At 42.6% G+C, this 17624-nt stretch overlaps 1 protein-coding gene across 1 annotated transcript in view; it reads right to left on the bottom strand.

Annotated features, from left to right (window-relative positions):
* Positions 1-17624, bottom strand: part of C4_1H8orf34 (chromosome 4_1 C8orf34 homolog) — a 984673-nt gene that overhangs the window by 584856 nt on the left and 382193 nt on the right. Inside the window, exon 7 of the mRNA XM_086965849.1 lies at positions 12925-13091. Within this exon, the coding sequence (XP_086821975.1) occupies positions 12925-13091 (167 nt within the window). The remainder of the gene's footprint in view (positions 1-12924; positions 13092-17624) is intronic.

Here is a 17624-nt window from a genome sequence, read left to right as displayed (position 1 = left end):
CAGCATGATAGGACTGTCAAGGGAGCTGAAATAAGCTTAACAAAACAAAAAAAGAGAAGAAAAGCAGTGAGAAGTAACATATAATTAACCCTGGGCGTAGCAGGCGTAGTGCCTCTACGCGTATTTCCACTGAGTTTGAAAAAAACGCTGTGGAAATGCATCCTGCTCCGCTCTGCTCCCTCCCGCCTCCCAAAGTCTTAAAAAATGTATAAAACTGGATTGGAATTATCACAGGTGTAGGGATTCTTCATTCCATCGTCTTTACCTTGAGCCCTGAAAAGTCAGAGTACACTGTGTTTCTGACGAAACATATGTCGGCTGGTTGTTTGTTGTGATTTGACATATTAAAGAACACAAGAAATCAACGTGGATTTTTTGTTCTAAGTGTTGTTGCAATTACCTTTACACTGTTTATTTCCATGCTGTACATGTGCACAGGACTGCTGCTGAAGAAGCCACATACCTGTTGTCAGCCGCCTCGGTAATTTAAAAAAACACTACATTGTACGTCTGACATACAACGTAGTGTTTTTTTAATTACAGAAGGGACGCGAGGACCGAGGAGCAGGACAGAGAGCGACCAGGCAGAGAAGGCGCAGACAACAGATAAGTGACTTCTTTTATACATTTTTAAAGATTTTGAGAGGCGGGAGGGAGCAGCCAACTCCGCCCACCACGGAGTGGGAGTTTTTTGCCTACTCCGCATTCGCCACAGAGTGCGGAGTAGGCAAATCACCGCAAACTCCGCTGGCGGAACGGAGTTAACCTTCCAGGGTTACGTATAATGGAAAAAAAATTGAAAACAAAAGGACTGCACACGAACCAAGACATTGAATCACACTAATTTTCAGATGGATGTGACACACAATCAGGCAAAATGTGATTTCTCAAAGGACAATGGAGCAATGGCAAAAATGGTCTAACTTCTTGTCCCATGTAATATGCTGGCATGGGAAAAAGCAGACTATGGATTATACTGTAACAGACAGAAGAGGGTGGATGTAAAGAACCTCTCTACATGTACATGCATGTAGGCTTTTTAAAAAAAAAAAATATTAAAAGGGCCTGACAGACAACTATAGCAACTGTACCTCATTATTAAGTGGGTGCAAGCAAACTTTAGTTGATCTCTAAAGATCTCCAGCGATAGCTCACCATGTCAACCTGCTGGAAACCATGGGGAGTACAGGCTCGGTGATGAAGCATAACACTTTGGTAGGTGAGGGCCTCCATCCTTTTTAGGGAACACTCTAATTAGGTTACCGTGATTACTTCCCATGCACCATCTATAAATGTAAGAAAACCCAGTATTTTTCTTAGGTGAATGTCCTGGAACCTTTTTTGTGGTTTATCATTCTTGGGAGGATGTACTAGCGACACTGCAATTAATCATCTGCCTGTCACTCCTCCTTATTTTGAACAAAGATAACAACACCTGCCAGGCCCTATTACGAGCGTCTAGCAATAATTAATCACAGTGCAACATTTCTACCAATGTATTTTGTCAACGGAATTAACTAACGCCAAAATTCCTCCTTATGCCAATAATCTGTAAGGTTTCATGTAGTAAAATACCTGTCTACAGGCATTAACACAGTGTAAAATCAATTTGCCCTTAAAAACCTATTGGCTGCACATTTGATTTCATATTACTGCTGCCTTTGCGTTCATTTTTTATAAGACACAAATCATACCTATGGTATCTGAGATAAATGTTCTTATTGAAGCAAATAAGTCAATACCCTTTGTCATTGACTCATGGCCATATCCTATTAAATTTAACATAAGCTAACGTACAATCTACCCATCAAGAATAAAGTCATACAATTAGAAATATTTAAAATAATCACCCCCACTTAAGAGGGCCTTACAAGTATTCTGACATTGCAAATCTTCTAAACCCTAGGATTTTGTCAAGGAAGTTTAGTTTAGTTTAGTTTAAAGGAGTTTGTAGAGCGCTTGGTAACACCTCCTGGTGTGTCCCCGCGCTATGGAGAGAGAATGCAGCAGCAGAGGAAAAAAGAAGAAGGAACCAGTTCACACAGCAAAGAGGCAAGTTTTCAGCTTCTTCCTGAATACGATTTCATTACTCTCCAGCCTGATATCTAGAGGCAGGAGATTCCATTGCTTTGCAGCTAAGGTGCGGAATGATCTGCCACCCATTTTAGCTTTTTTGGGGCAGGTAGTTTTGAGTAGACCCATTCCTTTGGATCTAAGAGATCTGTTAGGTTCATACACAGACACCAAATCAGACATATATGCCGGAGCTCTGTGATGAATTATTTTATGGCACCAGAGCATAGCTTTAAAAACAATCCTCTTACTGATCGGTAGCCAGTGGAGGGCTGCTAGAGTGGGACGTGAAGGAGCTCGACGGGGAAGCCTAAGCACCAGGCGAGCTGCCGAGTTTTGTAGAACCTGTAGCTTTTTTATGTTTTTTACTGATGTCCCCATGAGTATTACATTGCCGTAATCAATACGGGACGTTATTAATGCCTGCGTCATGGTACGCCTGGAGTTAATGGGTAACAGGTCGAGGGTGCGGTTGAGGGTTTTCATCACCCCAAAACATTTGCCAACAGTCTTCTTTACGTGGCTGTCAAAGGACAGTTTATTGTCCACCCATACACCTAAGTTCTTCGCCTCTCGTGTAGGCGAGGGCAGAGAACCCAGACAGCTGGGCCACCACTCTGTTGTCCATTTGACCTCATTGTACCTCAAGTAACTGGTAAGGCGCTTTAAAAAAATTCAAACAATATTGATGTTGTTTTAGTAAAAGTCAAGCTTAACATGTAAGCTTAAATTATAGAAAAAGTTTTAAAAACATGATGAAATGTACACAGCTATCACTTTTACACATACTAATCCTTAAACAGCTAAGTTGCAATGCTAAAAGTTTATTAACTTAGAAATGCTTAACACATGAAATTACATTTCCTTAGTAAACGATGAGATCATTATAATGAAGATATTACAAAATATTGAACTCTTGACCTCTACAAAGACATATTTTTTTATAATAAAATTAACATTCTATGAAATGAAACACATATTTACTGCAAAATGTCACAATTGATTGCAATGTAGTCTTTTAAATGGGAAACTGTGCAACTATATATGTAGAATCAGCACATAATTTATGTTTTGACCTCTTCAACTAACTTGTATTTCCTTTTCAGAATAAATTAATTGCAATTTTTTTTACTTTTCTTTTAAAAGAGGTTTCAATTTTTACATAGACTATGATGTGGACTCAAAGTGAGTTTCGGATGGAGAGAAGGGTACAAGTATATGTGGGAATACAAAGCCATAAGCAAAGCTGAACCATGTTTGACATTAGTTGCAACAAATCTAATTAACCCATTTGATGGACTATTGTTCTCTCACGGAGATGATGAGGAGTAATCCAGTCGTCAGGAAAACATTGGACACTGATTAGATGGAAGAAGACAAGAGAAGCAACTGTTTCAGACTTTCATAACGTGTTGTTTATATAAGTGTGTGTTTCTAGATGAGTCTAACTCTTTTACACTCACAGACACTCTCCCAGTACACGACGCTCTAACAGAGACCCTTTACTCCGTTTGCCATGGACCCCTGCACCATATTATTCTGAGGCTCTACTGAGTTTCTTGAACCTCTCGTTATGGGGCATTCTGCTTTGATAGCTTTCATTTATTGAACTTAACTGATTGAAGCTTTATGCTTGCTCTCGCTCTCTCAATATAGAGCTCTTTACAAGTTCTGAATGACTCCTTTCTCTATTTCTTAGGATAAATATTCTTTCCTTTATAGAGCACGCTTGCTTTTATTGATTTGTGCATTGATTTGACGCTAACAAGATTTATAATACTTATTGATGAAAAAATGGTGACGTAATAAAGATGAACTACTAAAAGATTTGAATTATTAAAATCCTTAAAAATTACCTAACTCTCTCATTCACTCTCAAACACATTGATTATTGATAATAAATTGTTGACATATTGATGATTTGATTTTCTCTGCTGGCCACAACAGCCAAGCTCTAGCGGAATGACCGAGCGAGGATTAGCCTGCTGAATGATAAACCAAAAACTATCATGTAACCTGATTCTTGCTCCAGCATAACCAACACAAGACACTTGTCTATTGCAGTAATCTATGAGAATCCATGTGTAAGAAATGTGTTTTTTCTGCGTCATCACCCTAAATGTTTCACATTTTCTCAACCCTATCTTTTTTTTTTTTTGAAACATGTTTTATTGCAGAGTTATAAACAAGGCATCCATTAAGTCAACCTGTACACTCATGGCATCTCAAAGCACATCTGTCGTTATAAAATTGCACACAGCCATTCAGCCCACATCCCGGGGGCCGGGCGGCGTACCAGTACAGTCACTCAGAGTACCATGGTGATCAACTCGTAGAGATGTCAGGTCAACAGCATAATATAGTATCTGCTTTTATACCCACAAACTCCCTCCCCCAAAACACCGCCAAGTATAGCCAGCCACTCAGAGTGGGTATTCTCCGTGTCCGCTACATCAGGTCCACACTAATGCCCTCCCGTGGTAGCAGCCCCTAAGGCCTATCGGTAATCACATCACATGTACCCAAAGAGCACTGCCCTGGAACCCCGTTCCCCTGTAGTCATCAGTCATAGATCCTTTCCGCAGGCGCTCCTCTTATCACTACAGCGATACCCCATTAACTCCCCTCCACCCTTCCCACCCCCCAACTGCTGCTGATGTGGGTTATAATTGTGGGTTCTGACGCTAAAGTTTGCCATTTAGTCGGGTTTTTGCATTTGGTCTTCCAAGCCTCATGGAATCCCGCCCTCCGAATGTTCGTGTTCTTCACACTCCAGCACGTAGTCCCGCAGAGCCTGTACTATCATCTCCCAAGCCCTCGCCAACTCCAAGCCCTTTTCGTTACCTGCCTTGGCAGCCTGTCGCATTCTGAGCACACTTTCACATCTGGACCATTTCAACAGCTCATTCATCCATCTCCTAACTGACGGGCCCTCCCTGGATTTCCAGTGCCAGGTAATCTCTCTCTGGGCCAACATGAGACCTAGGTCAATGAATTTGCTCGTTACTTTCGTCCTTGCCGTATGAGGGAACCAGAGCAGTAGACATGCCGCCATGTCGAACCCCACCTCCCGGTCAGTGACTGCGTTCAAAAGCTCTCCTACCTCAGCCCAATACGTCCCTAGCTTCGGGCACCCCCACAGTAGATGGTCTAGCTCGGCCCCAAGCGCTAAGCATCTCGGGCATGCCGCATCCTGCACCTTGAAGTATCGTCCAATCTTTCCCGGGGTCATATAGGCCCTATGTAGGATGAAGAAATGTACCTGCTGAAAGCGGGCATTCCTGCTACCCTTCCACGTCCTTCGCAGAATACGGCTCCAGACCGTGTCTGGAATGGGTTTGCCTATGCTTTCCTCCCATTTCTCCTTCAAGGCTGTGAGCGGCTCCATTCCTTCATGTAGCATTCTAGAGTGGAGGCAGGTCACCGCCTTAATCGTTCCCGCAGCCATCACCACGTACTGGCAGGCCATGGCTGTGGTAGGTTCCACCAGTCCTTCCCTCCAGTGCTTTTGTATCGCTGCAATCACCGCCGCATGCAGGAGGTAACTCCCATCCGGGAGGCCAAACTGATCCTGCAACACCCTGAAGGGGGCAAGCATCCCGTCGACATAGAAGTCCCTTATCATCTGTAGCCCCAACTCTTCCCATTCCGCTAACGGGGACCAGTCGCCTCCATGCTTCTCAACCCTATCTTAGCTGGCTTTAGAACTCTGTGCACTTTACCCCTGCTAAACAGGAGTAAAGTGCATGTGCTCCCTATTTAAAAATGGTTAAATTAGTTTATTCCTTATTAGCACATTTAACTTGCCTGTAAATCCCTAGTATATGGTGTGGAAAGTGCACCCAGTGCCTGGAAGTAAAATGCCAGTTGTGGACTGCAGCAGCTATTGTGCTATCTACTATACTGGCAGTGAAAACATGCCTTCAAGCCTGTGCTGTGTAGCCTTCCTGCTCCCTTGTAAAACCAGCAGTATGTCCTGTAAAAATATTCTTTTTTGACAGGTAAAGATCTCTTTTTCAAATAATATTAAGTGACCCCTATCTAGGGCTTGTAGCTATAAGGCAGGTTTCGTATTTAGAAGTAGGACAAGGAGAAATGTATTATCTCTACAGTGACATGGCTGTAAAAGCTGTTTTACTGTGGCAGGACTAACTGTTGTATGAAGAAAATCAGAGTACAGATTAAAATACAAATTCTTTATCTTGAAAATGGGACCAGCTAAAAAATAATGAAACAACTATTTTAATTCAATAGTGAATTCTGATTTTAATCAATATTAGGGTAAAGTTACTTTTTAAAAAATACCTTTTCTCTGCACGAAGTTCCTGGAGACTAATTTCCATTAACATTCCAGGCTATGCTCAGCCAGAAAAAGGTGCAAAAGAGGTGTGAAATTCCTCCCAGGAGAACACAATAGGCGTACTTGAATGGGCAACAATTACTCCTCTTAGCTCACTGGAATATACAGGTTGGGACTGTATGCATTTTGTTGATACCACAGTGTCAAATCCTGCCTGACAGGTCTGTTGAGCCACAAGTAACAGTTTGGTAGATATGAAAGGAAGAGAACAGGATGACAGGACAATTCTTTTGTATTCTCTGTCTGGCTGCTGAAGCACCCTGCATTTGTCCTACCATATTTATGTCTCTTGATTTGTTGTGGGTACAGTTTCTGCTTCAAACTAGATTTTAGTGTTAGATGTGGGAGGACATGAGCGATTTCCTTAGCGCACTCTCCTACACACCCACAGCCCGCTGGGCCCAAGTTTAATGTGGCCCTTGACTTTCAGCATCTTGAAAGTGCAATCACACATGCATTTTGGTACTCTTTGCAGTAAAGCTAACTGTAACTACAGTGCAAGTGGGTACAGAAGCTCCAGGAACATTGGTTAGGGAGTGCCCAGGAGTCATCCTACCAACTAGTTGGTGCCAGGCATAAATGTGGCACCCCAAGGCACTCCACCAGAACACTTTCTGGACCTGTGAAAGAACAGAAGATTACTGGAATTGCTGCCTGTGACCTGTGAGGCTCTCTGAAGAACTGGACCAGCTCCCCCTTGTACCGAGGACAAGGAAATGGACTCTTAAGGGTCAGTTGACTATCCATCCTGTGTGGCTAGGGGGACACAAAATGCTGCAAGAGGCCTTTTTGCTACATTTCCCAGCTGACCAGTGACAACCGGAAATTTATACTGGACTTTGCTGGTGGCCTCTGTCTAACACCCTGAGGGTCTCTAGGTCCCCCACCCATAAGTCTTAGAAGTATACTTCTGTGGGCACCAGAAGGTTTGTAAACGTTTCCTCCAAACTAGTGGAACTTAGAAACAGGTTTGTACTTTTTGACTCTCAGATTTTTTTATTCACTCAATGCATATGGCCCAGGGTCCATTGCGGTCAGCCAAAAATGGCACCTGGGTCCTTATCTGCCACGACTACTGACGATCATTGGCACTTTACTTTTTCTTGCCACTTTTTCAACTTAAATCTTTAAAAATTCTTATCTCTGGTCCGCCTCATTGGATATTTGTCATGTTGATGTCCTTGTGTTCATACAACTGTTCTCTAATTGCTCTATTGGGATTTTACTGTTTTGGTCCTGCACAAATACTTTGCCCTAAGTTATGCCTGTCTGTGCCATAGCTACTAGGGGGCTGGAATCAGGTTAATTTAGTGACTTTACGGATTCACTTTGACAAGAGCTGTGATCATTCCTTGAGATAGATAGTATCCCTCCCAAAGTAATAATCCAATGTATTACACCATGTAATGCAAAACATGTCTACATGGTATTAAAAGAGCATAATAGCAATCCACCCTTAAAGGTCTACTGTATTCAGCATGTGGTTGTCGCAATAAGTAGGTCAGGTCTACTGCTTTTGACCTATGGTATCTAACATAACTTTTTTCAATGAACCTATCAGGCCTGTAGCCCTTTTCACCAGCTTGTCACCATAACCAACAAAGACCTCCTGTATTGCATATAAGCTGACAAACATCAGAAACAGAGCCATAACATTACAAACATATAAATAAATGCATTTGGCAAAATGAGTACAACCCTTCTTAAAGGGCCTACCAAGGATTATCATGCAGCAAATTTTCAACTGCAAGTGTTTTGCACAGGGAGTCACCAAAACCCTAAAGTACTACGGTTATCAGTGAGAGCCCTCGAGTGCACACCTCAGGCCTACTATCTTTATTACTAGTTTGTGACCATAACCAGCTCAGGCCTCCTGTATTACACATACACTGGTAAACAACAGGCACACAGTCATACATTTTAAAACATCTACAATATTACAGCTCGCAAAACAGTGTACAACCCCTCTGAAAAGAGCCAATCAAGGAATAGCACACTGCAAATCTTAAACTGCAAGTGTATTTCAGAGTGGGTAACAAACACCAAAACCTTGCATTTCTTTAATACATGCATCTCACAGTAAATTGTGCAGACTTATAGCATCTGACATAATTTTTCCAAAGAACTTATCAGGTGCTTAGCATTTATCACTGCCTTTTCAGCATAACCAACTCAGGCATACTCAACTCTGCATAAGCTTTCTCACGAGGCAACCCTCATGCATACAGTCAGAAGTCGATATATATACACAACATCATAGTCAATAGAACCATACTTAACCCTATCAAAGTACAAATCTACCCACTGAGTTTGTTAGAGTGGGAAAACCAACCCCAAAGCCCTTTCCTACAACAGAATATGTAAAAGTATGAAGGGTCTTTTTAATGTTTTCCTATTACAAGGCTGGTAGATATCTCCATCTGATAGGCCCTCCAAAGATGGTATAGCAAGGATTGCCACAGTGCAAATCTTTTACCTGTAGGTTTTGTCAAAGGAACTTGTCATCACCAAAATCATCGCCTTCTAACGTTTTATCTAAGAATCCATGTAAAACAATACCTGTCTAAAGGCTTTAACACACTCTGATAACAATCCACCCTTAAAGTCCTCATGTAAATGCTTTATATTATACTAAGACCCACAAAAATGAAAAGTTGCATAAAGTTGTATAATCAATTTTGCTCAATTAGCTGCATTATAACAAATTCCATATGATGTTCTGTCCCCAAACATTAATGATTAAACATCGAATCAATTTTCTCAGAAGTCTTGTGCATCAGTTTCAATCCACTTTATTGAAGATTTATTCATTATAACAATTGTACATCAGCCCAGCCAACATTTTGTCCTTGCGGACTTCATCAGGGTTGCGTTATTGCTCAATTCCTAATACTGCATGGAATGCAGCAATATAAAAGCAATGACCGGTGCAAGTTTCAGGTAGTAGGTTGGGTAGTATACTACCCTTGTTCAGTCTTAATCATTCCAGTCAAAGATCCTTACCGGGAGCAAGATGGCTTTATAATATACTTTTCACAATAAATAAGTGAGGTCTACTGTATTTGTAACTTTTCATAATAAACATATCAGATCCATAACCTTGATCCCTGACTTGTCACCATACTTAACTCAGTCCTGCTGTAATGAGCACAAGCGTTTCGACAAGGCAAAAAGTGCTGTGTGAGCACTCTTTGTTAGCAGAAGCAAACAACTTCTGCACAGTCAAAATCTGTACTGAAGGTAATAAACATATCGGTGGAGCCAAAGTCACTCTCAGAACTGCTTCTCAGAGCTCTTTTTCTATTTATCACAAAAAGGTCACAACAGCTGCACTGCCAAGTCAAACCTACAATACACGAGAGAGGTATGCAATGCTTAGGAAACTAAGGAAGCAACCTATGCTTAAAGATTAGAGACTTCCTTTATTACTTTGGATTAATAATGTGACATTAAATGCATATTTTTGCTTTTTATAATTGTTTGTTGTAATTTGTTGAAAATAAATTGCTAAGAGAAGATCAATTATTTTAGTATTAAACGAGCAACAATTCCAAACCTCAGAGAAGCTACCGAGAAATATTTTTGTGATTTTAAAAGGAACACTAGATTTGAAAATAGAATTAACATGGTTAGGCACTTCCCTGCAGAAATTAAATGTATGTGGACATGTGAAAAGAATAAGTATCAAATCATTGGAAGTAAGATGGCATGACCAAAAATTATATTGTAGCTCATAATTAATTTTACTCAATTTGTTCTACATGTGGACAAAACAAGAAATCTTCAAATCTTGATCCCAGATATGTTCAGTTGTTGATTTCTTTCTCTCATTAAAAGTGTCTCTATGAGATTCATAAATAATAGACGCCTTTAGACAAGACGTTGTAATACTTAGTAACCATTATCCTGTAATATTAACATTCAAGTTGGTATAAACATCAAATATACTCTGAGTGAAACATTATTCTTCCTCTTATGTGAATCATGTAAAGCAATCTGACATTGAACATACGAGAAAGCATTTTGACATGCATAGCAAAATGATGAACGCAAACAAATCTTTCATTCTGCCCTCTTTGACGATTTGCACTTCAAAGCCTGTCTTACAATGTTTTAGACAAAGCACTTCCAATACATCATCATATACATTCCAATAGTGTGAATAATACACGGTCTGCACAATGTGCAGGAGGAGAGTAAAGGCTAACAGATTTAATCAAGTACAGTGATCCACAAATATTGTGGGGCATATTTATGAGCCGGTTTGCATCATCTTTGCACCACGCAAAGTGGTACATGCATGACACAACCAATAAATGAGATGTATGAAGCGGGCAAGGCCAATCTGCATGGTTCTGAGTGGCACCATAAATCAGGAGTAAAGCAATGCAGAGCACATCGCTGCATTGCCTTACTCTGCCCTGGTAAGGCATTCCATGAGTGTTGTGTGGGTGTTCCCATGGTACTCTCATGGTTTTTGACCCATTCCCAGATTTACCAGAATGAATAATGCGCCATCAAGATACGCCTTCCCACGAGAGGCGTAACAAGGAGATATATCTTTATTTCACCACGTTACTTCCTCTTTCTATCTATGCTGCATTTTGCAGCACAGATAGAAAGAGGACTATGCCTCTCAGGATTGTTTATGTGCAGGAAGGCGCTCCTTCCAGCACAAAAACGATCCTGCATGCAATGGAGGCACCCTTGAACCATGATGTAAGGGTGCCTGTGTTGGCTGTAGGCTGCCAAAAGGGTGCTAGTGCAGAGGAAAAGGCAGGAATGCACCGTATTGACTTAAATATGGTGCATTCCTGACCTTTCCCTGTCTCCCAGTGCAGTGCAGGAAGGTGACTTGCTGCATTACACTGTATGACAATTTCGTAAATGTATCCCAGTATATTTTCTTGGTGTAAGCATGCATTTACAATTCCACTGATGTAGAATAACACAAGTAGTTTACATATGCATTCCATGTAACAAACAACACATTCATTTCAATTTATGTTTACTGCAGCTAGAAAAGAATGAAATATACTACCTCTAATACCAGTAATACATGGAAACTCGAACATAGTATAACATGGGCGGTTCAATTAATACCTGTTAAGATGACTGGCAGTAAATCACAACTTCCAGAAATAGTTTGTAGGTGTAAATACCATAGTGATAAAGAGCACTGCGTGGGTGCTATGTTCTCCAACGCAGCACACGCAAGATATGTAATGATTGAAAACTTTCAAAAATGCATTATTTCATACCAAATAGCCTAGCCAAGTGAAAGGTAAGTCAATAAACATCTAAGTAATGACAAAATGCTAATTACCTCTGTACAAGAGAAACATTTACAAACCAATGAACTGAAATAGAGGGGTTTAACAACTTCCAAATCAAAGAAATTTGGAAATATGAGCACTTGTGATATTAATTAGTTGTAGTTCAACCGTGAATACGTTTATTTAAATTGAAGCACTCTGATATTTGCAAACATTTGAAAGTCTCCATCATATATTATTTGTATATCCTTCAATAATTCCCTTATGAAACCCACATATCTGTCAATCTTATGGAAGAGCATTTGGAGAGGACGTATTTGACCATGCAAAAAAAAAACGATAGACTTATGGGGAAAGGGTCTTGAAGCAGAAAAAAGCTTAGGGCCCTGTATTATATACAGTGCAAAGGGGGTGCAACAGGCAAGTGGTGAGACATGTTATGATTTGTGTTAGATTGGACTTTTATTCAGATGTATTGAAGAAGAAAAGTATTGGTTCCTTGGTCATTTGAATGAATTTTTGATACATTTTATTGATTGATATGTACCCTATTTGAATTTTGAAAATCAAAATATATATAAAAGAACAATCTTTTTGATAAAAAATACCCTGTGTTGCTGCTTTTTGCTTCATCTCGATTCTTTGTCGCAAGGTTAGACTAAAAAGTTGTGAACAGATACCAATTAGGCTGTCCAAACAAGCTGCGCACCACATGGGGTCTGCTCGCCTATTTCCCTGTGTCGACTCAGATGCCTGGTATGAGGCCATTACTACTGGGCAATACCTCATGTGCAGTGGACATCCTGAGGATGCATGAAGGGCGCATACTATCTGGGGGGAGCGTTCTTTTGTGTGGCAAAGGTTGGGTGGTGTTCATCCTTTGGGTCATGTGACAGACACAAAACCAAAGCAGAAAGGAGAATACCAATTCTTTTATTAGGTAGGCTAAAGTGACCATGAAAGTTCCATGAAATGTGCATAATTATTTTCCAGACTGGTACTCAAAGAAATGTTTTACTAAACTGAGCATGGACTCGACTGGTCTTCAGTGAATGCGAACACAGGATTCCCACGCCATATCCATGATTTGTGTCCCACCAAAACATCAGCATATCTGCACACTCTGACCATAATATCTGACCATAATATCAGCATTCCTGAAAATCACCTTGTGAAGTAAGACTTTTATGTCACACTGTATTTTTACTCACATACCTAATAATTCCATGGCATCATCCTCATTGTCAATATCTTCTTCCGTGACTGACGCTGCTGTACTATGGACGGAATCGAAGGAATCCTGGGATAACATGGCCGCCAGTAGCTTCTTATGCTGTTGCTGCTGTTGCTTCAATCCTTTGTTCTTGGGCTCCATCTTTAAACTGGAAAACCACATGCATGTCATTCACATTTAAGAAGGACTCTAGTGAAATGCAGTCATAGTATATATTCAGTATAATTTCAATTCAGTTTTACACCTTGACATGAAAGCTTGAAATTATGTCTGGGACAACTCATTTACAGGGGTCAAAGAAAACAAGAGTATAGATATGAAATATTTTGGCACACCTCTCAAAAAACCTCTTTCTTTATGTTATCTGGTCTTCTAATGTTCACAGAAATGTCAAAACACATTTAATTGAGACATCTTACTTCTAATATGAAATGAGATGAACTTTGGTAAAACCATTGTGCACACAGAAGATAGTTTGCAATTCCCTTCAGTGCACCTCTCAAACGAATTTTCAAGAGCATATTGCAAACATCCCTTTGTATGCGGGGTCAGTGCAAGGATGAGGATGAGGATGACTGCTGCCCACAAGGAGAAATCACGGTCAAGTGATTCACACTTGTTTCCTGCTTCCCTTAGCTACACTGAAGTACACAAAAAAGTGATGTATGGAATTCTTGAATTAATCTCAGTCACTGGTAATTATTTGGGCCGCATCCCATTCCATCGTTATTTTGCACACTATGCCCCCTCCGTTTGGACAGAGCCATATGCAAATCAGTCTCAAAGCTGCCCCAGTAGGTGAGGTGGCATGATGTGCAAAATAACTATGGAAAGGGATGTTGCCTCAAGTTAACAAAAGTGACTGAGATTAATTTAAGCATTGCGATCATCACTTTTTTATGCTTCTGTGCGACACCCTAAGTGCGATGGGTATGCCCAGGCATCTGCCACCAAGCTACACATGATCAAGATGAAATCACACATGGGTTTCTTGTGTTCCTTTTCAAAGAAGACATGGCCTGGCAGTTCTGGCTGGAGTGTCCAGCATGAACTGCCAGGTCAAGTCCTCCCCGAAAAAACAAAGCAACCCAAGACCATTCCATCCATCTCCTTGTTTTTTGTTTGTGGTCCCTTCTGGAGGAGGCCTCACCTGGCAGTTCAAGGCGGACTGTTCCAATGAGGAGCAGGGTTGGTACTGATTTGCATAAGGCAGGCTTTTGACTAGATTGACATGATGGGTGAAAAACAATGGACTGGAATGTAGCCTGAGTGATTGTCAGTGGCTGAGATTGATTCAGACATTTCACTCATCATCTTGCTGCGGCTGCAGTCCTTTATCTACACTGCATTTATGAGTGCAAGATACAAGGATTAACACTAGACCATACCAATGGAGATTCTCCTGAATTGGGTCAGGAATATTATAACAAACTGAGGGCCTGGGTGTATGCTACACCAGGAGCCTACCATTGCCGTTCTCTATATTCCAACAACGAGCCCTATACAATCAGCGCAACACTGACTACCGGGGAGTTTGGAATGCTGCTGGGCTGGGGGCTGATTTTGTTCATGGAGACCTGCGTGTGCTAAACGAAATTCGTTTTGCTTTAATTATTTCGAAGCACAGTCTCCATGAACGAAATCAGCCCCCACCGCAATGAAATCACCCCCCAGCTTGGCAGCATTCCAAACTGCCCGGTAGTCAGTCTGGCCCTGTATACAATGAGACCATGGGGAGTATCAAGTCCGTTACTAACTTCTGATTCAATGTCACCCAGCTTGGTATGCAAATGTTTCAAGGCCCCCCTAAGTCAAGGTGTCGTTGAATAGCAGTGCCTTGAGTTTCATTCTGAATAAATCATATGATTGTAATATCCTGATACCTGGTGCAATGAAACTCCGTAGTCTTATGGTATTTTAAGAGAAAGATTATTTAAAAATGTTAAAGGATCTCGTGCAGGACATGATCTACGTTTTCTAGTTACTGATGTCCACCCACGTTTCGAAATCTGCTAGAGAGAGAGAGTTTGGTTTGTTCTCATCTCCTGCCTATACACCATGCAGGCTAGTTTGAAAGACACTACTTCCAAATGGCATTTTCAAAAATGTAAATCAATGTGATGCTCCCTTATTTTCATACTAGTCAGACTAACCTAGTATGTATCGTAGGTTAACCTAGCCAAAAATGCAGGTGAACGAGGAGCACAAAAGAAGGCAGTATATTAAAAATCTTTTTAAATGCCTTCATTTCATTGACAAGATTCACCTATCCAACAGGGTCCACGGTGAGTGATCACTTCATCAAGGCCACAATATTGCATTTCCAAATCACACCAGTGTATTCCCTATTACTTTTGTTATATGTGTTTATTCCAAGGTTTTAGGGCTATATTCCACTTGGTCATCCACATAGTGAGATCCTTTTGCTGAAAGAAGTAATTGCTGACTGGATAGAACTGGGAAAGAATGTGCAAGAGAGAGAAGACAATTCATCTGCCATACGTCAATACATGACCCCTTTATCATTTAATGACACACATAATCTCCATGCTTAGTGGAGATGGAGGGGAAGGGACTTCTCCACAGGAAAATTAAGTTATATGTGCAAATGCACATTTCTGCATGATTCATTAGTATGTATTTCCCACACGTGGAAAATAAGCATGTGCAAAATTCATGATGTAGGATTCATCCTGAAGGTCTGCCGGTTCTTAATATGTGCCGGTGTTTGCAGGCTGTGGCCAGCAATCATTTGAAGACTGTGACTTATTTTTCATCACCACGCTTGAAACAGAGCACGAGAAACAAAATCAGATCTGAAAGAAGGAGGAAAGAAGAAATATAGGAGAACACTGACAAAGGGAAATAGAAGACTTAATAAGACCCATAAAACGAGGCGGCCTTGATATCTGCAACCCAGGCATTTGCAGAGCCAGCAGCCAGCTTCTTAGAAAAACCTTTATTCCCTGCACATAAGCACTTAAGTTTATAACTTTGATAGTTTTCCAAAAGTATACCTGGTCTTCTTTGAGAATTAAACAAACAAATCTTACAGAAGTAGATTCACAACTTTTTACAGGAGAGCTTTGAGCATCAAGCTCAGTATGTTGCAAGGCTGGTCTTTTATTACATTCAGTCTTACCAAGAACAAAGGTTGCTTTCTCTTTCTATGTTCAAGATTAAAATCAGGAGGCATATTATCAAGGGCATTATCCCCGCTTTAGCGGGACTTTTTCCCGCTAAAGCAGCGATAATTTCATTGCCCTATTAGCAAGCTGTTGCTAACAGCAGTTAGCGACAGTTTGTAGGCGATAGCGAGCGGTTTGGGGCCCGCTTTGCATGTCATCAATATTTATCGCTAATGACATGCAAGGTGGGCGTACCCAACCTGTTAGCGACTGAGAGCAGTTGCTAATATCGATATCTCCTATTATCAACGCAGACACAGCGATGGGGGCGTGGCTAAGGCGCCGATGTAGGTGGAAGCGGGACTCCGGAGCTCCTCCGCGCCCGCCTCGCACCACCACATATCCTGCGTCCTGACTCGGACCCAGAGCCCACAAAAGTACCCAGGAGGGTATCAGGAGCGCGTAGGGGGAACCTGGAGGTCTGGGGGCCCCTGTACCTGCCCGCACAGAACTTTTGGCGGAGAGCGAGGCACCCGGAGAATCGAGCGCCCAAAATGGCGGCCGCCGTCCCGGCCTGAAACGCCTGGCGGCGGAGCCCTGGAAGCGGCGAGGAGCCCTGGGACACTGTGGCGGCTGGCCGTTTGTCGGCGGAGACCCCCTGGCACCCATCGGAGGTGAGGAGCACTGGCTGGCACCACAGTATCAGTGGGACCGGAGAGCGAGGGACGGCCGGTTTGCCTGACCCTAAGATGGCGCCGCCCGAGTGCCTGTGACTGCCTTGGCGGCCGATAACAGAGCCCCCTGGGACCTCGTGGGGTACTGAGTCCACCCTCCTGATGGTGGGTTAGCCACAGAGCCCACATCACCGGCAAGCCAGTGGCGCCCAGACAGTGAAGGCGAGGAGAGTAGGAGAGGAGGCACCGGCTGCCCACTCCTGAGAGGCACCTGGTCTGAAGGCGGGAAGGGGCGGCTACCTGGCCAGAGGCGCCCGTGTACCGAGCACCGCATCAGGGCTGGCACTTGCAGGCGCGAAGTCAGCCTGGGACTCCCAGACGAGGGAGACCTCGCCAAGCGTGGAGAGGGACCTGATCCTTGGGCTGCTCATAGACCCAGACCCCGTGGGACGCGGGCCCTGAGACACGCGAGAGCGGAGTGCCTGTAACGGAGCTGGTGTGGAGAGCGGGAGCACCGGCGGCCACCGCAGGGGCACACGAAGCTAGCTGCCCGCCAGTATGGTGCGGGGAGGCAGAAAGAAGGGCTTTGAAGCCCTGAAGCTGGATGACCCAGGCCACCTCGTGGAAGACGATACACCGGGGCCTGGAGCGGGGAGCTCGGCCCACCCACGAGATCCTTCCCTGGGGGACATCATGCAGGCGATCGTGGCGTCGCGGGAAGCTCTCGAAAAGCGCATGGATACCATCGGATCGGACCTGGCCTTACTGAAGGACGACCACAGGAAGCTGAAGGAGCGGGTGGCAACCTCGGAGGTTACCCTGAAAAGTCTGCCTGGGGACGTAGCTGCACTAAAGACATCATTGGCAGAGATGGCGCAG

The sequence above is a fragment of the Lissotriton vulgaris genome, chromosome 4_1, assembly GCF_964263255.1.
Source record: "Lissotriton vulgaris chromosome 4_1, aLisVul1.2, whole genome shotgun sequence".
NCBI lineage: Eukaryota > Metazoa > Chordata > Amphibia > Caudata > Salamandridae > Lissotriton > Lissotriton vulgaris.
This window is presented reverse-complemented; position numbering and strand designations above follow the sequence as displayed.